This window comes from Candoia aspera, chromosome 1, assembly GCF_035149785.1.
Source record: "Candoia aspera isolate rCanAsp1 chromosome 1, rCanAsp1.hap2, whole genome shotgun sequence".
Taxonomy (NCBI): domain Eukaryota; kingdom Metazoa; phylum Chordata; class Lepidosauria; order Squamata; family Boidae; genus Candoia; species Candoia aspera.
Window position 1 is genome coordinate 208,237,950 of NC_086153.1, and position 23,674 is coordinate 208,261,623.

The 23,674-nt window shown below is 38.5% G+C and overlaps 1 protein-coding gene across 2 annotated transcripts in view; it reads right to left on the reverse strand.

Moving 5' to 3' along the window:
- KYNU (kynureninase) overlaps positions 1-23,674 on the reverse strand; it is a 109,051-nt gene that overhangs the window by 49,492 nt on the left and 35,885 nt on the right. For both annotated transcript variants that reach the window (XR_010068931.1, XM_063318399.1), the window contains exons 4-8: positions 18,686-18,768; positions 10,775-10,836; positions 8,756-8,827; positions 5,700-5,774; positions 532-678 (exon numbers count right to left, since the gene is read on the reverse strand). Coding sequence is in view for 1 of the 2 variants with exons in the window: in XM_063318399.1 (XP_063174469.1) it covers positions 532-678; positions 5,700-5,774; positions 8,756-8,827; positions 10,775-10,836; positions 18,686-18,768 (439 nt within the window). In the remaining variant the exon portion in view is untranslated. The remainder of the gene's footprint in view (positions 1-531; positions 679-5,699; positions 5,775-8,755; positions 8,828-10,774; positions 10,837-18,685; positions 18,769-23,674) is intronic.

The window sequence follows — 23,674 nt, forward strand, 5'->3', positions numbered from 1 at the left end:
CAGACATTCTGAGGATCATGTAATATAATATATAATACACAAATTGTCTCTGCGTTAAAAGAGCCAATCAGTAGAAAGCACAGCTAATCCACAGTTGAGTGAGTAGTTTTAAGCAAACAAAAACTACAGCTCAGATTTGTCTGAGACTCTGTTGTACAACATATTCATGGTAATTGTTTGACTCTCTAGCTTAACATCAGTAGACTTTTTTGTTTAATCAAAAAAATTCTATGCCTTGAATTGTCAGGTCTGAGAAGTGGCATTTTAAAATGCTTTCCAAAAAATGTCAATATTCAGTATGTCAAAATTTGAGTAGGACTGGCCAATCAACATTAGCAATACATTATTTGATTTCTACTGTCACCACATTGAGTGACATTTTTCCTCAACTCCTACTCACAAAAAGAAGCCTACCGTAGAACTTCAATTCCCAGTCCAAGCTGACTCAAACTGTGGGACTGGCACTTCTAAGTCATCTACAAGTTTTCAAGCTTGGGAAGACTGATCTAAGGAACACTGCAGTAACTATACCTTGTTTTGACCGGCCTTTGTTATCCTTGGTATGTCAAACAGCTGTCCTGTGTAGTACTGCACCCCACTGAAAAGAATTACAGCAATTGAATCTCCTTCCTTCTCAATTATATCAAGGATATCTTCGGTTCTCAAGGTTTCCTCTCCCTGAAATAAAGTTAGAACATATTTTATATCAGCCCTGGCCGTAATGGAACTGTCATTCTTATTTCATAATGTATTTTTTTTTTATGATTTGACTTGCTGACTGCAGGAAGCGATCAAAAACAAATCCTTAAAATTGCAATGATATACAAAACTAGGAGACCCAGAGTAGCTTTTAAATAGGTGAATAATCATTACTTTAAGCTTTTAAAAAATTACTGTTCACTTTGCTTCCTTATATACTTTGCTTGCCTGAATACTTCAAGATGGACTTAATCAGTTGGAATAAAAAAATAATCCAGTGGAAAGAGGTGGACAAGCCTATAGCTCCTAAAACTTTTAGTGAATGGGTTTTATCAGTGAGAATTATTCATAATTACAAGGAATTTCTGCATTCAGTCAGATACACCACTGGAGGAATACGAAAAGAAGAGGACTAGACCTTTAAGTCTCTATGGTGAGCACATTGGAGTGCACTGAGAGTTACAGGACTATATGGACCTTTGTTATGATCCAACAGAGTTCTTATTTTTTGAGATTATATATGCCTTTATGGCTTTGTACGGGTGTGTGCCTAAAGAAATATTCTTTGAAAACTGATGCACCATAGTACCTGAAAAAATAAGCTCTGAGGGAGGAAGGAAGGAAGGAAGGAAGGAAGGAAGGAAGGAAGGAAGGAAGGAAGGAAGGAAAATCAATCACTCAATCAATCAACTCACAAACCCACCCACCCATCAACTCACTAGCCACAGAATACGATCATTTTACCCAACTCTGGGTAATAAATCTGCAGTTATGGAGATACAGGCAATCCTTGCTTAACAACAATTCATTTAGTGATGGTTTGGACTTAGGACAGTGCTGGAAAAACTGACTTATGACTGGTCCTCACACTTATGGTCATTGCAGCATCCCCATGGTCATGTGATCATGATTTGGGTGCTTGGCAACCAGTTCCCATTTATGACTGTCACAGCGTCCCGTGGACACATGATCACCATTTTTGACCTTCGCAGCTGGCTTCTGGCAAGTGAAATCAATGGGTAACATGATTCACTTAGTGACCATGAGATTTGCTTAACCACTGCCACAAAAAAGGTCATAAAATCAGGTCAGATTTGCTTAATGATTGCTTCACTTAACCACCAAAATTCCAGTCCCAATTGTTGTTAAGCAAGGACTACCTATAATAGCATTCATAGAACCATACACTCTTGGGATTGGAAGAAGCCATTTATGCCATTAGGGTGGGAGAAAGTTCTCCCAGGGTCAACTTGATATCATAACTGTTCACTGCCAAAAGAAGAGATAGACGGAAACCAGACTTCCTGCCCAAAAGAGAGGGCAGCCTGAATAGGATAAAGAGAAGAAATATACAAACTTTCATACCTTTCAACCTTACATATAGGTTTTGCTTCTGATACACTGCAGTTGCTGGAATTATTTTGATAGGCTTCTCTTTTCTCTAATAAGTTACTTAACAGGAGTTCCTGGATTTCTGTGTGCCTGTTTAATTAGTTTTCAACTTAGCTTGCTGGGGAAAAGCCTGACATTCAAGTTCAGCCCCCTGCTCAATGTAGGAATCTAAATTAAAGCATCACAGGCAGATGGTTGTCTTGCCTTGTCTGAACATATCTAGGGAATAAGACCCCACCATCCATCCAGGGGACTGGTTCTACTGACAAAGTGATCTTACTTGTTGGAAGGTTCTTGTAATGTTCAATTGAAGTCTACCTTCCTATACTTGAAATCCATTCCTCTATGTCCTGCCCTTCGGAGTGTTAAAGAACAGCTTTTGACTTTCTTCTGTGAGAAATTCTCTCAGGTATTGAAGTGCGCTATCACACCCCTCCTGAGTTCTCTCTTCTCAAGGTCCAGCTCCTTCAACTTCCTTTATGAAGATTATTCTCTGCTCTTCTGAACCTTCTCTTAATATTTTTCCAGTTTCTCTGAATTGTTAATTGTTGCATGATGCTCAGAAATGGACCTAGTAGTAAAGTTATACGTGCCCAAAGCATATTTTTATCTTTTTATAAGGACTTCCAAGAATTCATGTAAAATACTATTAAAGAGTGCTATAAAGATACCAGAAGTTCTTTTACCTATATATGATCATAAATCATTGTGATTACTGGTGAAACAGGAATTTGCAGAAAAACTACTATTGTTAGGGGATTGAAAAGAAGAAACGGTGAAACAGCTAATGAAAGAAGCAAGGAGTACTTAAAATGGAATGAATGAACACGTCTTACGTTTTTCAGTCAAAGATTTTATTCGGTAACCTTAGGGATTAAAACATTTTGCCAAATCCAGCATGTAGGCAACAAGAATAAATGGTTATATTCGTTATAATGGTATGCTCCTCCCAAGACAGAAGCTAACTCATACATTCCTCTTCATACTTTCAGACATAAACCATATCCCATACAAAGCTCTTAAGTGTTTTACTCAATGGTATTTGTATTTTAGAACAATAAGGTTCAAATAATCTAAAGATGAAAAAACTCTGAAGTCATTAACTAAGAGAAAATATTCAATGAAGAAAAACAACAACACCTTTTGATGCTTTAAAGCCAGGATCATTCCATCCTACCCCTACTTCCTCATTGTAAGGGATGATGTAAAACAATATTATCACTTAGGGATCAATTAAGCAGTCAAAACTACAAATTAAATAGATCACTGCAAAAAGCTGGGGTAAAATTTACTGGTTTGAAAGTAACTGCTATTATCTTAATGATCTTTGAACATCTATCAAGAACTTGAGAGTAGTTTCTTCTCTGAAAAACTTTTTTTTTCCCCTGGAATCAAAAGGTCATCAGCAGTTCTACTAAAAAGTAACAAAAGTTCTTCATGTCAAAGAATTGGAACACAATCTTTTATAAATTTGGAAAACACTTCTTCCCCAACCAGGAACTTTACTTTTGCTACTGTAATAATGGGACAACTATGTTTCAGTCTTAACACTTTTTTGAGATAATATTTAATGTAGGCCCAGGCTTTTCTGCAGGACTGTAGTATATGGTTATAGGGAGGTAGGGAAGTAAGGATTGTGACTATTCACTATTTTACTGTTTAGAGTTGTGCTATGTTCTGACCTAGAGAACATGCAGACTTTATTAAAACATGTTTACACATAAAAATAAACCTCATCTATGTTGTTTATTCGTTTAGTCGCTTCCGACTCTTCATGACTTCATGGACCAGCCCATGCCAGAGCTTCCTGTTGGTCGTCAACACCCCCAGCTCCCCCAGGGACGAGTCCATCACCTCTAGGATATCATCTATCCATCTTGCCCTTGGTCGGTCCCTCTTCCTTTTGCCTTCCACTCTCCCTAGCATCACCATCTTCTCCAGGCTGTCCTGTCTTCTCATTATGTGGCCAAAGTATTTCAGTTTTGCCTTTAATATCATTCCCTCAAGTGAGCAGTCTGGCTTTATTTCCTGGAGGATGGACTGGTTTGATCTTCTGGCAGTCCAAGGCACTCTCAGAATTTTCCTCCAACACCACAGTTCAAAAGCATCTATCTTCCTTCTCTCAGCCTTCCTTATGGTCCAGCTCTCACAGCCATACATTACTACTGGGAATACCATTGCTTTAACAATGCAGACCTTTGTTGTCAGTGTGATGTCTCTGCTCTTAACTATTTTATTGAGATTTGTCATTGCTCTTCTTCCAAGGATTAAGCATCTTCTGATTTCCTGACTGCAGTCAACATCTGAAGTAATCTTTGCACCTAGAAATACAAAGTCTTTCACTGCCTCTACGTTTTCTCCCTCTATTTGCCAGTTATCAATCAAGCTGGTTGCCATAATCTTGGTTTTTTTGAGGTTTAGCTGCAAGCCAGCTTTTGCACTTTCTTCTTTCACCTTTCATAAGGCTCCTCAGTTCCTCTTCACTTTCAGCCATCAAAGTGGTATCATCTGCACATCTGAGATTGTTAATGTTTCTTCCAGCAATTTAAACCCCAGCCTTGGATTCCTCAAGCCCAGCATGTCGCATGATGTGTTCTGCATACAAGTTGAATAGGTAGGGTGAGAGTATACAACCCTGTCGTACTCCTTTCCCAATCTTAAACCAGTCCATTGTTCTGTGGTCTGTTCTTACTGTTGCTACTTGGTCGTTATACAGATTCCTCAGGAGGCAGACAAGTTGGTATCCCCATACCACTAAGAACTTGCCACAATTTGTTATGGTCCACACAGTCAAAGGCTTTAGAATAGTCAATAAAACAGAAATAGATGTTTTTCTGAAACTCCCTGGCTTTTTCCATTATCCAGCGGATATTGGCAATTTGTTCCCTAGTTCCTCTGCCTTTTCTACACCCAGCTTGTACATCTGGCAATTCTCGCTCCATGGATTTTTGGAGTCTACCTTGCAGGATCTTGAGCATTACCTTACTGGCATGTGAAATGAGTGCCACTGTTCGATAGTTTGAACATTCTTTAGTGTTTCCCTTTTTTGGTATGGGGATATAAGTTGATTTTTTCCAATCTGATGGCCATTCTTGTGTTTTCCAAATTTGCTGGCATATAACATGCATTACCTTGACAGCATCATCTCGCAAGATTTTGAACAGTTCAGCTGGGATACCATTGTCTCCTGCTGCCTTGTTGTTAGCAATGCTTCTTAAGGCCCATTCAACCTCACTCTTCAGGATGTCTGGCTCTAGCTCACTGTCCACACCATCAAAGCTATCCTGGTATTGTTATCCTTCCTATACAAGTCTTCCGTATATTCTTGCCTCCTTTTCTTGATCTCTTCTTCTTCTGTTAGGTCCTTGCCATCTTTGTTTTTGACCAAAACCTCATCTATATATTTGTAAAATAACTACCAGTCCCCAAGCCAGGCTTCATCTTCCTGTGATTGTGTGGACTAATGTTCACCTTCTTGTCCACCATTTTGCTGCCAAAATTCAGTGGCACCATTTTGGATGCTGGGAGCTGTAAGTTGGGTGCTGGGGGCTATATGCAGCCTGCAGGCCATGAGTTTTCTAGCATGATGCAAATCATGTTTCACAAACCTTTTGTGGTTGAAGTATAAGCATGCTCTTCTCCATATCAAGGCCATGAAACTGGAGCTGAGACTCAACAGCATACTGTGAAGAAATACATTTTAAAAATTGAGCAGATGTAACAACAGAAAAAAAATAATTATGTTATAAACAACAGAATGAATTAATCAGTTAGGCTCAGGGTATGCAACAGTCTGTATGCAAGAGTTTTAAAGTAGATTAAATGACTGGCATTCACAGTTAAAAGGTTTGTTTGTTTGTTTATTTATTTATCAAATTTCTCTGCTGCCTATCTCTCACATGATGACTCTGGGGGGCTTACAAATACAAAAAATAGCAAATCACTAAAAAATAATTCAATATAAATATATAAAAAATACAAAGTTTAAAATATAAAACACAGCATATAAAACATAACATTCAAGATGGGAAGCTCTTAATCTAGGCACCCTCACGGGGCCAACCACCCCCATAAATAACTGTCCCCCCTCCCATCCCAGGCCAGGTGGCATAGCCATGTTTTTACTCCCTTCTGAAAGGCCAGGAGAGTGGGGGCCTGTCTTACCTCCGGGAGTAACTTGTTCCAAAGGGAGGGTGCTATGGCAGAGAAGGCCCTCTTCCTGGACCCTGCCAATTGGCAATCCTTCATGGACGGGATCCGTAACATGCCCTCTCTGCCTGACTGGGTTGGATGGGTCTATGTAACTGGGGTGAGGTTGTCCCTCAGGTAACCTGGATCCATGCCATGTAGGGCTTTAAAGGTGATAACCAACACCTGGAATTGGACTGGGAAGCAAATCAGCACCTAAGGCAGCTCACGCAGCAATGGTGTTATACATGCCCTTCTAGACGCTCCTAAAACTGCTCGCGTGGCTGAATTTTGCACCAGCTGTAGCTTCCGAATACTCTTCAAGGGTAGCCCCATATAGAGTACATTGCAGTAGTCTATGAAGGAGATGAACAGGGCATGAGTGACTGTTTGGAGGGACTCCCGATCCAGGAAGGGGCGTAGCTGGCCAGAACACTGAGTACAACTGCAGTGTGTGCTTCGACTCCCCCTACCCACCTATCTCCCCCATCTCTGCCCTTTCGGCCACCCTGCACTCCACCACTGCTGTCTACCCCTGCCACCCCACACCGCTCCCAGCTGACTGTCACCACCTTCTTCCTCCCCCGCTTATGAAGCACACCCGGCCGAGGCAGCTTTGCAACAGTGGGAGGAAGAAGATGGAGGTCAGCTGGGGGTGGCAGGGAGCAGTAGGGGTAGATAGCAGTGGTGGACTGCAGGGTGGCCAAAAGGGCAGAGATGGGAGGGAGACACGCAGGTGGGGGAAGCTGAAGTAGAAATAAGCATGGCAGGGCAGGAGAAGCATGCCTAATGACATGGTCTTCACCTAACGACCATAACTGGAACTACTGGAATTGCTGTCACTAAGCAAACACGTGATGTTTCACCTAATGACCGCTTCACTTAGTGACAGAAGTTCTGGTCCCAATTAGGGTTGTTAAGAGAGAACTACCTGTACTGCTTGCAAAATTAGACTTTGATTGCTCATTGATGAACCCACCACCAACTGTAATATTTTATTATCCTGTTTTGTTTTGCTACTTTTATTTTTTAATGTACTTCTATCTGTATTTCTGCTCTATGACCATAATAAAAATTCTATTCTATTCTACTTGTAACGAATGGAGGGGCAGACATGCTGCTATATTATCTCCCTTTTAAAGTCTAGAGAATGATGCTCCAGCACATAAAAGGGAAAAATTTAGTCTGCAAAACTGGGCAGTGGTGATGGTGGGGTGAATAGTTTTAAGATAAAAAAATGTTAATTTATCATAGCTGCAAGCGTAGCAATGTTATGGACAATATTTAAAGTTTAGGAGATATCAAAAATGGCAGATGAGGAACAGCTTGTCAATGACAGCATTGCACAATCAACTGGTTTGCTAACTTCCCTCCCAGGAGGATTGGGCTAAGGAAGGTCAATTACATGAGATATAATCTACCTTGCCCACATATCTGCTTCATTCCCAAAGAGCCACTAGCTATGCAGGGTCATAGCAGAGAAAAGGCTGGATAGGAAGGTCTCTTTTTTTCTTATGATTCCTTCCTACTTTGGGAAGAACAGTGGTATATAAATAAATAATCATCAGTTTTAGCACTTTTATGACTTCCTTTTGCAGACGGAGTTACAAGAAAGCATTAGGATTGGATGCTTGTGGTTGGTATCCCATGTTATCATAAGCAACTTTTTTTTTTGCAGCTTTACAACTGCATTCCACACAGTATTGTAAATTTAATGGCTGTGTCACTGTTTGAATGCTGAGTATATGTGATAATATTTTCCCCAAACATAATATTACCTTGAAAAATGAAAGTTGTATTATATGCAACTTATTAATGGCAATTAAGTATTAGTTGTAAAAAAAAAAAGATTTTCCAACTGGTCTATACTACACCATATGAGAATTCTATTGGAGGGAATGTTAAAATGTTTCATTGAACAAATTTCTCAACAATTTCTAAGCGTTTGCTAAGTTTGAGAAAGTAGCGGTGAGCCACAAACCTGAAGATTAATGAGTTTAAATCTGTGATGCATAGACTATTGTCCTACTTTGTAGCACACAAATGATGTTTGACTTGGTAATCTAAAGCACCGTTGACATGAATTGCTCTATCTGTCTGGGGATATAAAACTGTTAATGGTGTGAGCTTTGTATTGATTTGGTTTCATAAAGTAAAACAGCAACAAGAATTAATAAAACATTTACAACCTGTTGTTGATTTAGGTCAATAGCTTGCTCAGTATCTTTAAAAGACTAATCAATCAATGTGGCAATTCAATCTTTTCCTTCCATACAGTTTTTATTTGAACAGCAACAACAAAAAAGGCCAATCAGTAAAAATATGTCAATCCCAAAAGTATTGTAACCCATTTGGGATTTTTAATGTTTATTTTTTAAAATAAAAACAAATAATAAATAATCAGGTAAAATTACTGAGGTATTTTAAAACATACAAAATTGTATAGCCTAAATACGATGAAATACTAATTGCTTACATAATCAGAAGGAAATGCTTTGGCTTCCAAAAGGATTTTATGGCGATATGAAGTAGGCTTAAAAAATGTTAACTGTAAAAACAAAATAGAAGATTTATGTTACCTAAAATGAAACATTTATTAACTGACTGAAAAGATAAAACAATTGATGTATAGAAGCTTCTCTTTATGTCACACAATCTGGCAATCAGATCTCCAGATGTTCTACATATTTTCATATAGGCGTTAAAGATAATTAGCATCTTTCTCCACAGATTTTTTTTTACTGCAGTAGGAACCAAATGACTTTAAGCTGTTATAGGAATTCAAATGCAAAATAACATTCCTCTCAATTTGCTTACTCTGTTTTCAATTTGTAAATTCTGTCCTAAAATGGGAATAGGCAATTGGTGGCCTATTACGGAATTCCAACCCTCATCTACTGTAACTAGCATTAACAAAGAAGAGGGTTTATGGGTATTGTAGTATAACCACATCTGCTTATATATTGCCTGCATATATCTGTCTAGTAAAAGAATTGTAGAAAAGAAAAAGAAAAACCTCTTACAACATATAGGATGGAATAAAATATATCATATTACAGAGCGTTATTTGGCGAATAGATTAGAACAAGCTATTCCAAGCTTTTTATAAATATAGCGTGCATAAATTTTTTCAAAAAGCTTTTATGAAAAGATGAAGTGCTAGATAGAAATGTCAGTATAATATTCTGTTGTGATCTATGTCTATACAGAAATGGCATGCATGGTGTTCCTCAGAAGGTGCAAATAAGGTAGTTCTCCTCTGTATCTCCCTAAAAGATTTTGTGTCCCTTTCATTTCTGGAAATTTAAAAGAAATAGCTCCATAGTTTCTTGGCAAACAAATCTCTGTGAATTGTAATAGCTTCTGAGGAATGTCAGGGTAACAATCAAAATGTCATTTTGGAGAGGCACATGGAAGCAAGAGCTGTGTATGATTTTAAACTCTGCCTTTCAGTGTCTGACAAGAGTCTGTGGATGTTATTTATAAACCAACCTTTTCTATTTTATACTTTTAAAAAGTAAACACATGCACTATCAATCAATCAATCAATCAGTCAGTCAATCGATTGATTGATCACTAACCAGAAATTTCCATTTGGTCCTGATTTGGTGCTGTGTATACAGCCAGATTTAACTTCAATCATTTCAAAGGCTGCCCATTGCACTTTGGACCAGAATCAGAAGATGGTTCTAGAAACTAAAGCTTCTAGTATGAGAAGCAGACATGCTAAAATATAAAACAGAAAATAACAGAACAGGAAAAAAAAAAACTGCTGAGGGCCATGAATTGCAGAGAAATAGGTTCAGTGAGTTTGGGCTAGGTTTTCAAAAATTAAGATGCATATAACTTATTTTGGGCAGAGTAACATGACATTTAAGGCATACTTGTTCTTTCTGCAAAGATCAAGCCTATCCTATTATAGACTTATATGAGAGGAAAGCTTACTAATCTCCTCTATTATGTGATAGCCAATATCTTATCAAGCCCTCAGACAGTGTTTTGATGTCCTGTGATAAGAAACTTACCAAATAAGAGGAGGATATATGTAGGAGTTAGGTAGCTACCCTCTATTTTTTCTTTTTAAGTACTTTGCTTGCATCTCTTGTTTTAGGACAGTTTCCATAACATTTGCAAGCAAAGTGTTTATTGGCCCCATGTCAAAGCACTGTCATTAGACAGCCCAATATATTGTTACTCTAATTTGAAGGCAAGCAATCTGTCCCTTCACTCCATTCCATCACCACTATCACTCATGTCAATCCTCACCTTAGAATTACGAATCCTCACCATTTCTGCTTTGTTTGGTTTTGTTTGGAGACCCAGGGTGGTTATTTAACTACACTACTCAGAATTGCTAAACCAAATACCAGGGGACAAATTTAATCCAGCTGGAGGTACCACGTTGTATTGGTGTCTCAACAGATGCACAAACAAATTCTGGACTAGATATTGCAGTTTGATCTAGCTAGACACTATGTAGGTTATTATGACTTACCATTAGGAGATGTAGATTAACTGTCAAACCATTCATTAACGCTACCTCTTCTTTACGAGCCCCTGAAAAGCAATTACACAGATGTTTCCTTTTTTCCTTTTGTCCTATGCAAGATCTGTTCCAATGATGTACAAACCCCCATGATATTGGCTTGCTGTCAATGTCTCTCTAATGACTGAAAGGTAAATATGTGTTTGATGTGTCACAATGGACCAATGAAATGAAAATGTTTCCCTGACTGGAGCAATACGCTACTTTAACAGGAAAATATTTATTTTTTACCAGTCTAGTGTGGCAAATGAGGTAGATAATGAGGCAGCAACATTTCCTTCCTTGAAATCCATCTGTTGATTAGCTTTCATCATGAACACCTTGTTAAAATTCAGTAGGAATGTGCTTTTGTCAGAAAATATCTTTTCCATAAAAAGACTTGTAGGTAGTCCTCGACCTATGACCATTCATTCAGCGACTGTTCGAAGTTACAACGGCTCTGAAGAAATGCTGGTTATGACTGGTCCTCGAGTTCCGGCCACCCTAGCACCACTGTGGTCATATGATCACAATCTGGGAACTTTACAACCGGCTCTCACTTATGACCAGTTGCAGAGCCCTGCAATCATGTGAGCACCATTTGCAACCTTCCCTGCCGGCTGCCCCAGAAAGTCAATAGGGAAGCCGGCAGGGAAGGTTGCAAGTTGCTGGGGTAAGTGTCCCCCACCCGCACACCATCCCCCAGCCCCTCTGAGTTCACGCCATGCTGGCTGCTCACACACCCCACGCGCACCTTCCCTGACCTGCACCATGCCTCTCATGCGCCTTCCCCATGTCATGCCTCTTACATTCCCCCTCACACCCTGGTACACACTCCCTGACCTGTGCCTCTTGCCCACCCCCTCATACCCTCCCTGACCTATGCACACCTTCGCATCCTCACATACCCACGCCGACCCTCCCCCGCACCCCTGCACAACCCCTCACTCCCTCCCCCACATAGCAGCAGCCACTTACCCGCCTGCCAACTTCCCCACTGACTTTGGTTGAGGGAAGCTAGCAGGAAGTTCCCTTGCCTAACTGTCGCTAAGTGATGTGGTCACACTTGATGACCACATCACTTAGCAATGGAAATTCCAGTCCCAATTGCCATCGTAAGTCAAGTACTACCCATAATTGTGCTAGAAGCAATAATCCTTTGATAAAGTGACCATTGCAAAATGCTTCCTAATAAAAATGAAGACTTTGCTTAAAAATTACACAAAAGTTTATTACAGCAAATACAACACTGATTTATAAATGGTCCTCAGGCATGGATCCAGAATTCTGAGGTTATTAAAAACATAGTTTAATGGGTATCACAGCCACTATTAATGGATTTTTCCAACACACTGTCAACAACAACATCCACTCCAATTTCTATTAGTTGATATGGTAACAGGAAAGGACAAGTAAATTCATATCAAAAAGGGAAGGATGCAGACAAAGAAAAATTATCACTCATAATCTAGATGAAAATGTACATGCTAATCAGAAAAGCCTTTTAAGAACCTTCTCCTTTTAATCTGTTTTGTTAAGCACATTTTTGAGGTGTATCTCTCAAGGGAGAAAATAGCAGGAAAACCCGAGGGTAGATGATAAAGGTGGGATGTGGAAAGAGAAGAAACTGCAGATGATTTTAAAGCAAAAAAGCAAAGTGGAGAATTTAAACAATACTACAGCTTCTCTGCTGTCCAGCAGTGGAGTTTCCACATAGCTCCCCCAAATGAGGCCTGTTAAGAGATAAGAATGGCACCATTTTATTCTGCACTCGAGGTGTGTGAAACCATTATGCAAGGCTGACCCCGGCATTTTACTGTCTGAAGCAAACCTGTAAACCTGTATTTCAATCAGATTACAATGAATGAGTGATATTATGCCACATATATACCTACTGTTGCTCTGGGACGCTATGCTTGCAATTTGGATCCCACGGCAATTATCTCTCCCTTCTATTTCCAAAAGTAAAAGTAACCACCATATGACTCCTGAGCATCCTTATTCAGCCAAACTGAACTTAAGAGGCCTAGTATAGTTTCAGAACTACATACTGCATTATATTGTCTCAATGAAACAGCTCTTAGAAGGGGAAAAAAACTCCTTTGATTTCCCTTTTGTTCCTTCCTAAATAGTTTTCAAAGGCACTCTATTACCTAGCTGTTGAACTCCTGTGGGTAAATGTGCTAGTTTCCGGGCCAGAAAACAGCTTGCTCTGGCAATATATTTGTTGTTCCCCTAACACAGCTCAACTAATTGTTCTTCTTCATTTGTGTTCTAGAAGGGCATATTCCAATTCAATGAATGCAGAGAACTAGTTTCAAGATACCTGCTCTATCAACATCATAATTTCTCCTTAGGCTGCTTACAAAACAAAAATCACATACAAGAAGGTATAGCAAAACATTTTAAGAACCTAAGTTAAAATGATTACACAATCTTCCTCAAGCACCTTCAAAATAATAGAATTAACCTGGGTTCTAAACGGAGCCCACACAAAGCAAAAAAGAAAAAGAAAGAAAAAAAAACTTAGTCCACAGAAATCATAAGTAAATAAATGGGTCTTTAGGGCTTTTTACAAAATTAGTACTGATGTACACCAAACAGCACAGCATTCTGTAAGTCCTGCAAAAAAGATCCTGCAGTAAGTAATATCCCCAGTCACTGTGGTAACAAATGCTATCTTCCTTTTTTTGCTTCATTTTCTTGTCAAGGGTCATGCAAGTATATTCTGCCTATGAAAGTGAAAAATCTTGATATATTCTGCTATAACTTTATGAATCCAGTTTGCCCCCTAGCCCTGGTCCTTTTATAACCTGACTGATTTTCTTTCAAAGCGTATCTGAAAAATAAGTAGAACTACTTTTCTTTCACTTACAGTATAAAGCACAGCAGAGAAATAAATGGTTAATCTGAAGTTCACCTTTAGAAGTATGCCAATATCCTACATTGAATATGACATCACATTTTTCATGTGGGTCTCTTTTCAATGATATATTTATTAAAAGCTTTTTTTATCAGATTTCAGTGACAACAAAGCAAAGTTTATGTATGCCTTAGGAAAGTTGTTATGCTTCATGATCTGTGCTATAGTTTGGAAATAATGTTTCTATGATCCAATTAAGCTATTACAATATTAAATGACAAGTGTCCAGTAGACAAAATATAGTTTGTTTCCTTAGTCTCATTATTCAGCACCACAAATCCTGGACAGCATAAATACCCAGATGTCCTTCCTATAAATCTTCTTTGTGAAGGAAAATACACCCCCCCCCCCAACTAGGCTTTGGTCATTACTTCCACTGTGACTTTGGAAAGTATTCATTATACTGGGTGCATACAAGTGTATAAAATGAGCAAAAGGATAATTTCATCCCATCAGAGGATAATACTGCCAAGGTTATGGTATATTAATAAAATACAAAAAAGAAAAAGGAGAAAAACCCACAAAAATATTATGTCCTCCTTACATTGCTCAGCATATTAACTGGGGGTGGAAAGTAGGCTGAGAGGGTCCAAGTCTTCAATGACCTTGAGTTTGTATTTCACAATGCATTTACTACTGCAGCCTTCATTTAAAAGAAAATGTGTATTCATTTAATAAGTAAGATGTTATAGAGCCATAAACCTTTAAATGGTAACAAGAAACGCTATTTACTGCCTTTATTCTATTCCTGAATAAATCCCATGAGACAATATTCACTTTTTGTTTTGCAGAACCAGCACCAGCAGTTCCTCCTCCTTTGTAAAATGTTAAGCATTAACAACAAAACTACCCAAATCACTTTATTTTTAAATGACAAGCATATCAAAGAAACCAAGTATCTTTCTTTCCTCTCATGTATATGCACTGCATATTATTGGAGAAAAATGAACATTTACTGAAAATACAACACTGAGCTGAGAATATTTTAATCAGGTTTTATCTTGTACTTGAATTTTTTTTTAACCTAAAGGCAAAATATTTGGTAATTATCCAGTTGAGATGGTTGCTATAATGGCATCACAATTCAGAATTCTTGGAAAGGTAATTTGTTCCCGTTGTGAAAATGGGGGAAAACGAGAGAGAGTTTATTAAGCTGTTGTAAAATCAGTAAAGTGAAATTTGCCACAATAAAAGACTTGGAGTCTGAGTGCCAAGCTACTCTTTGGAATTTAGTTGTGCAGCCACTGGGGGGATGGAAAACCACCAGTACAAGAGGGGAAAAGATCACGGCTGCACTAACAGGTCAGCAAATTTTAATGGCCTTGTGTCTGCAACAGAGTTAAGAAATACTGCCCCAAACATAAGGGTAAGTTAAAATATGATTCTCAAACCAAGAGATTACAAATGGGTGAAAGGACACTATGCAATCCACAGCCTGTGCTGAGGCAGGAAATGGATTCCAGTGCTGTTTTAGGAAACAAACACAATAAATAAAAATAATAAAACTATCATTGATGATGATAAAATAATACAATATTACAACAATAATAATACACACATCATTCCAAATAATAAAAATCCACTCATATTCAAAGAAGTGTGCACTGGAAAAATATATGAAAGCTATTTCTAGTATAGAGTGAATAAACTTTTTTTACTCTTTTTGCTTGAGAAGTGACATTATGTTATGCTGCAGAACTCAGATAAAAAAACAACTAGGTTCTTTTTTTTCCTGACCAAAGGAACAAGCAATGTGTAAAAAACAGATTTATTGGCTGTCTAGCAGATTTTACATTACATTTTCTCGTGTTACATTCACAGCCAGTAATTGCTTTGTTCGTTGCTATGCTGCTCTCTGCGCTCTGATTTCCTCCCAGGCAGCACTGCCATTTTCTGGACCTCCATTTGTCCTTATTTGTAAAATGGACAGTGGAAACAAAACCTTTCTGAAGACACTGTTGAAACCAGAATTGGTTGTTCTGCAGCAGTGAACTGTGGGAGGCACATACTTCCAGAGAGATGGAGCAGCTCTGATTCCCTAGTAAGACTCAGAGCAAGCAGCTGATAAGGTGCTTGAAGCAATGTCTTCTTTTCAGGCTGGGGTCTCCAATGGAGTGGAGAGGGTGCACTACAGTATGAACTCTTTCACCTGTAGGATTGATGAGTAACTCTTCTGTGCCTTTGGGCTGGTAGGGGAAATGGGATGGACTGGACCTGGGAGATGGTCAACACTTCTGTGAGAGAAGGAGGGTTGCACCACCGTTTAAAGCAGACAGTGGTACTGCCTGTTCCCAAGAAGCCTTCCTTGGACCTGGTGGTTCTGAACTATTGCCATTTTAGGAAAGGTTGTTGAGATGGTGGTGGAAACCCATCTGTAGATAGCCTTGAAGTAGACCACTTTCAGTCACGACTCAGGCATGAGCATGGGATGTATATGGCATTGGTTGCTCAGGATGATGACTTTCATTGGGGCCTGGATGGGGGAATAAATCCCTCCTGGGCCCAACAGATATCTCATTGGTATTTGATACTATTGACCATGGTATCCTCTTGTACTTCCTGCAAAGATGGGAATTGGGACACTGTGCTTCAGTGATTCCACTGCTTCTTGAGCGGGCAGTTCCATCTAGTAGCAGTGGGGCAAGAGAAATCAGGCTGCTTGTGTGTTCACTTCTCTCTCCTTGACTGTTTATTATCTATAATAAACAGTATATAATATCTAACTCTGCATGGAGTGGCATTCTATGTGCAGGCACAGTCCAGCTACTACTAGATAGACAGGTAAAGGCCTTGGCTAAGGGGGCGTCTGCCCAAATCTGTCTGGTGGACCTGAAGAGGGTGACCCCGGCAACACTGCTTGTGCACTGATCATCATATCAGTGTGCTCTACCTGGGACTGTCTTTCAAGACAAATCAGAAACTGCAAAGTGTAACAGTTCATGTGATGAAGAATGAGGGCTGCCACAAACATATAATACCTGTTCTGTGGTATATCCATTGGTGCTAACAAGTTTCTGGGTGCAATTAAAAATGCTAGTTTTAACATAAAGAGACCAATATGGCTTGGTACCTAGGTACTTACAGGATTGCCTTCTATATGTAGAAGTGACCAATCTGATCCACCCAGCATGTGATACCTACCTACATTTTCTGGTAGTCCCCTAGTTACATGAGGTCGATGGAGCAGGGGCTCACAAGCAAAGCTTCTTAGTTGCAGCCCATATACTTTGGAACAGACCCCTTCTTGGGTCCAGTTAACATGCCCATTAGTGATTTTGCAGAACTTGGCAAACAACTTTGTTCCAGAGGACATTCAGGGATTGAAAAGTGGCTGCTACTTTGCACTTTTTTTTTGCATTTATTATTATTATTATTCATCTTTTAATATTTTATTTTTGTTGCTATATTTTTGTGCATTTCTCTATGTAACCAGCCCAAAGCCCATGTAAATTACAGTTATATATGAATACACAAAATAAATACATCCAACCGTTACAGACATTTCCTGCTCTTTAGGAAAGGGTCTGGATGAGTGAATTCTACAGCAATTATAATATGTATGAATCTATTGATAAATAATAAGCACCAAAATACACTTCCTTTCAGGAAGACTACCATTAACATGTGCATATTGAACACAGATTTGAAGAAATGTGGTAAGCAACCAAACTCTATCAAACTCTTCCATGATGCACTTGGAAATACATACTTTCTTCTTCTGTTTTTTTCAAGCCTCTAAATTATTGCTATATCTGACAGCCAGTGACTTCCAAATGACTACCAAGAAAAAAATAAAAATCTATAACGAAGAAAAAAAACATGGCACTCTTTTCTTTGTTATAGGTATTTTTTTTTCCAACACCGCTGAACAATTCTGTGAGATAGTATTTTAGAGCAAACATGTAAATTATAGCCAAACCAACAGTGATGGTACTGCTTACGGTTTAACTGGGCAGACTTGAAACAAAACAGAACCACATCTTTTTCTTTTTGTTCAGGTATGTCCATCTTATAATGTGTATAAAAGCATACTTATGGAAAAGTATTGAAAAACATTCAGCTCTTATTTTGGAAAACAATGCACCCTTCAGCCTATCCATCATTTAATCAGGGCTTTCCCATAAAGCCCGAAAGGAAGATGAGTTCTGGAAGTTCAGTGCTTAACTCAGAAAAACAGACATATATGGCTAAGACAGAGCAAGGCTGTACTGAGAAACATTCCAGCATATCTTGAAAGGACATCATTTCCCTAAACTTAGATTAGAAAGACCACAAACATTCTCATACAGAATTTAATTGACAAAGTGACAGACTTTATAATCAATATAACTATTATCTACATGACTAGAATTATGATTTTATAGGGATAATGCATTTTCATGTAACTTACAGCACAATAATTTGTGCCTGGAACTGTTCAGTTTCGTGACTAGTTTTAGAAACTGGATGTGCAGCTCTTACAGAAGTACTGACTTCTGCAGGAAACAGTTTATACTCCCCAAATCTTTCTTTGCCTGTAAATGATCTCTGAATCATTTTATTGATCATACTAACCTTAATTTTCATCATATTCTGCCTTATGAATTCCTTATAAGCATTTGGTTTTCTTGAAGCAATTAAAGACATTATCATGTAACAGACAACCAATACTTTGTAAACAAAAGGAATGATAACTAATTCACTGTGACATGAAAATACATTTGTAGGGGTGTCAAGTTTCCTTTAGAACCAGTAGTTTATAGCGATCCCAGAACCCACACTCCAATTAGTTTAGTGACATACATTTGCTCATATAGTGTTGTCTGGATTAAATCTTTGCACTTCACCATTTTAAATAGTGTTACTTCACATACTTAGTGAGAAGCAATCAGAGCAGAAAAAAGGCCAGAAACATTTAAGAAGAAAAGTTCCATGATATAAAGTTGGAGAAAAAACATTTGAAAATGGTCTTTCCTTACCCACAATCTCAGCCATAAGCTCGACAATGCATTCATCTCCCAAAGCCCAAGGACGTTTACCATTGAAATGACCATGGACACCTCTGAAAGAAAAGAACAAATGAAAATATATACACATTCTTTAAGCACAGTGTTAGCTAGGAGAATATAACACATGTTGTACACATGGAAAGACCATTACTACTATTACTACCACTGCTATTATTATTGTTTGAAATGCAACAGTGAAAAATAATTTATCTACGTTGTCTAATGGAATTTTGTATTGTGTATGGATTGTTTATAACCAGTCACCTTTCTGTATTACAGAAGGAGTCAAAGTAATTGCAGCAATGAAGAAGCAAGAGCAGAAATAGCCACTGAGCTATGGGAAGGGAAGGGAAATCTCATTTTCTAGGCATTCTTATTTCTCTCTTTATCTCAATCACACTGGCTTACATAAGGCATGAATGGAAAAGAATAAGCCAAAGTTTTGTCTGCAAAATTACCAGCTGCCCACATTACAAGGTGTATTAACACTTTGTGCCCAGGTAATAAATGTAGCATCATTTATTCTCTCCAACCCAATGACATGTTAGAAATGAAACATGTAAAGGGGCTTGGGCCTCTGTCTATCAGCAGGATAGCTCTCCCAAAGCAAAGACCAAATTTGGTTTGGCAGTAGCAGCTCTCCCCCCCCCACCCAAAAAAAGACTGAGTTTGAAAACAAGCCAATGGGAAAGCCACTTGGACCACCACTCAGAATGTTGCCGACTGCTCCATTTTAAATCCTCTCTTCCTCCTCCTTGCCAATCATGTGACCCAGAGAAGAACATGTGCTGATTGCTCATGCTTTCCAGGATACAGACAAACAAACACACACAGATGCAACATGAGAGCAGAAACACACACACACAGTCACAAAACATATTCACCCATCTGATTACACTCTTTCTCTCTCACACATGCAAGCACCTACAGAGCACACACCAATACACATACAAACACACACAGACAAGATAAATGTATACAGGCACAGATGCAACACATTTCTTGATGAAACAGAAGAAAATACAGGTGCCTCCTAGGACTACCGCTGGTAAGGCAACTGGAAAGAATTCCAGAAGCCATACTTTCTTGACCCTCAGGATAGTCAAAAGCTTTTTAGGTAGCAAACAAGGTATCGGAACAGCCCTTGCCTCCTATAGAAATACTCAGAATCAGAGATAGTGAATGGTTTCAAAAATTGAAATCCATAATACTTAGCACTATGGACTTTAGAATCTGGGGATATAAATTGAGATCTAGGTAATAAAGACTTACAGCACAAATAGGGCCATGTTTATTCAGATAAAATTTGCAGAAGTGAATCTAATGGATCTTTTACTTTTGGTGTGATACTATATACAATCTAGACTCAAGAACCACTTTTTCTGGTCTGAGAGTAGTATTTTGTTTTTCAAGAAGTAAGCTGCATTAAAAAAATAGCGTGATGCATCAGGACAAAACTGGGAGAGCCAGTTTAGGGTAGTGGTTAAGGCATCGGGCTGGAAACCACAACACTGAGTTCTGCCTTAGGCATGAAAGCTGCTGAGTGACTTTGGGCCAGTCACTCTTTCTCACCCCACAACATCAGGCCTGGGCAACAAGACAGTCAGTCAATTTCTGTCACAAACAATGGATCAACATTTGGTTGATCCAAAAAGCAGACTGTAGGAAAAACGCTAGGAAGGAAAAGAAAAAAAAATCAGGACAAAACTGAGTATGATTTCATCTCCATTACATTTAATTTAATTGAAAATAAACATAGTTACCATCACTGCCTTCCATTCTTGTATATAATATTTGAATCCTTCGGTCTTTTGGAGATCTGTGGAGGTCATGCCCAAGGCAACTGTGGGGCCTCGGGTTTGCCCCTCTGCTCCACAGCCTTGAATTCAGAGCACTAATTTTGTACAAAGCATTGCAAAGCCTCAATCTCTATTAGCAGAATCCAGATATTATTTATAAAACACAGAGGAATTGGATTTTTTTTTCCTTAGGCAGCACTCTGACAAGAGTGAGGGAAGAACAAACAGAGGTTATCTTTTATTAAGGTCCACTGAGCCCTAAAGAATTCAGACTTTAAAACAGACAGTAATAATAGTTACTAGAAATCTCAGACAGACATATTTCCCCAACTTTTACACTGATTTTTTTTTAAATCAAAGCTGATGGTCTCAATGCCAGAAAGATGCATGGATGACATACTTTCTGTGAAATATCAGTGGAGGAGATTGACAGCCAAATCACACAATACAATATGCAATTTTAAGCTATGTTCAGCAATAGAATTAGCTACAGCTATTTCACATGAAGAACATCATAATTAAATCAACCTAGACTTCAGAAAGGGAGACCAATCTCTGTTAAGATGTCTAAATCCACTGAAATCAATAAGTTCAGCCATGTGTAACTCTGCATAAGGTTAAACAGTAGTATTATCAATAGTTAGAACAGCATCTTTCAGAACACTATGAAATACCCTTGGTGTCTGAAATGTTAGGCTGTACCTGGCCAAATGGGTAAGTATAGAAGGACCATCAAGAGAAACTAGCATGAAAACAGCTTGGTCAGTTGGGAGAACACAAAAGGCTAGAAACTGAAAAAACAAAACAAAACAGAAAATAAAAATGATAGAATTCTAAATAAATGGTCACAATGGGAAATGCTGTTCTCTTACCGCAAATAAGTGGGAAAACTTTAAAATAAAATGCTAATGTAGCAGGAGACTGAAGACTGTATAAACATTTGCCTGAATATGGAAAGGAGTAAACAGGTTTGGGAGACATGAGCATACATGCTGCCCAATCTCTCTACATACACAGTTAGTTACAATTTTTTTTCAAAATTTAGTATAAAGACAGAATGATGAATCCTGGTTTCTTCTAGTGCAGACACCTTTACAACTGCCTTTCAAATCTCTGCAATAAACACAAGAATTTTGCAAAGTGCCATTCACAAAGAGACACTGGGGACAAGATGTGAATGCATGCATTTAGCTCTATGTTCAGTTTGCACTGAAGATGTTGCCTATTCTGGCAATGAAACGTCTGCAAGAAAACAAGGCCCAGAGACCACCAAGGACTCCATTTAGCTCTATGTATGTATAACTGAATGTCTAAATAATGTTTAATTGGGAGTGGGTAATATTGTTAAAAAGATGTTAGCAATTACCTTTTCCCTGAAATATGGTCATATTAAGCTTTTCCATAAATCTATACATGGCCAAATAATTGTTCCAGGGAGAACTGGAAGAAAAGCATCAACTGGACAAAAGGCCCTGGAGTTTTATTTTCTGGGTTGTTTTTTGTTCTTGAACATGTGAAGTATCTTCCAGAAAAAGAAATATGCAAGAACCCTGCCTTCTCACACATGTAACAAAAATAAGCAGAGTTCTAAATAATTTTACAAATTTATATCTGGAAAAATATCAGAATTCTTCCCCCAAAGGTGGGCAAGTAGTTGAAACAAATATATCTTAACCATCTGTTAATAGTTCCCATTTCTCCTTTTGGAAATCCTGGGCATAGGTTCATTCCAAAATATTCTGGTCAACATGGGTGATCAATGCTTTAGCTACCATTTTTTTTCCAGGAAATGACCAGAATTAAGTTCTGGAAAAAGAGAGTTTTTCTGTGAGCACCCCCCCGCCCTGCCCCGCCCATTGCCCTATAAGTTACTTCAAAGAAAGAAAGATAATGGTTGCTGCCTGGTTTCTACCATTGCTGCTAATATAGTGGTTATGACACAATTGCAATTTCCATGGCTTTTTGATGGCTCATTGTGTATTAATGTAGTCATCCATGCAGAGACTCAAACTAAAGTGTCATGCTAGTTTGTGCTAGCTTTGCTGGTAAGGAGAACAGACATACAGTAGAGCTGGTAAGGTGAACAGAGAGAAGAGATAGTTTAGTTTTCAAAGCAGAGAATGTGGGGGCAGAAGATGGTTGGTTTTAAAGGTATCGACTAGGGAAAAAGAAAATCTTTAGAGAAGACTCTTGGAAGAGGATGGAAGGAGACCTGGAATGGAAGCAATGACTAGCAACTAAAATGGAGTAGGCGACTGAAGATCTATGGTTTTAATAAAGAACAAGGCTGATTGATAAATGTGGGTTCGATCGGGAAATGTTTGCATTGCTGAAGAGATGATGGTTGGAGGGCAATAACAGAGAGGTTTGCTGAAGAGCGTTGTTGGGCATGATCCAGAAAAACATGCTGAAGACCAAAGGGGAGAAGGCACCTTAAGGATGTGTCTACGCAACATGGAGCTGAAGATAGACAATCAGGTGTTTTACCAGTCAGAGAAAAGTTAGCTGCTAGCCTGACTGAGAAGAAAATGCTAACAACGTCCTTTAGTTGTTCTTTAATTTCAAAATTGGAAAGTAAGTAGGGTTAGATATAGAACTGTGCATACACAAATTAAGCTTAAATTGTTACCTGCAAATGTTATGCCTAGAGTTGATACACTGAGTACAGAAGAAAAATGTTTGCAACTTGCAATCTGAAAGGCCTATGCTTTTGCTGAGGAAAATGTGCCATTAGTTAGGACAGACAAAACATCCCCCTCCCTTACTACCTTCTCAGGGACTTGAGAAACAATAAACCCTGTCAGCTCAGTCATAAAAAAAATTAGAAAGCCAAGGAATGTTGAAAAAGCTGGGAGAAATTACTAGGAGGTGAGCAAGGCCAATGTAAGATAAATCCATAAATGTAATTTTCTAGCAAGAAAGCATACTCACAGAATACTGTCTTTGTTCTCTCAATACACCATTGTTTTTGTAGTTCCACCTGATTGCCTCATACAATCCATCCCACGACTGACCTCTCTAAACATACGATGTGCTGCTATATCTAATGAATTACTTTGCTGCATCTAAGCATATCCATAGGGTAGAATTCACAGTGGAGTAGAATGTAATTCATTAACTTGTTATTCATGAAATACTCCAGCTTTTCACTAATGCTTTT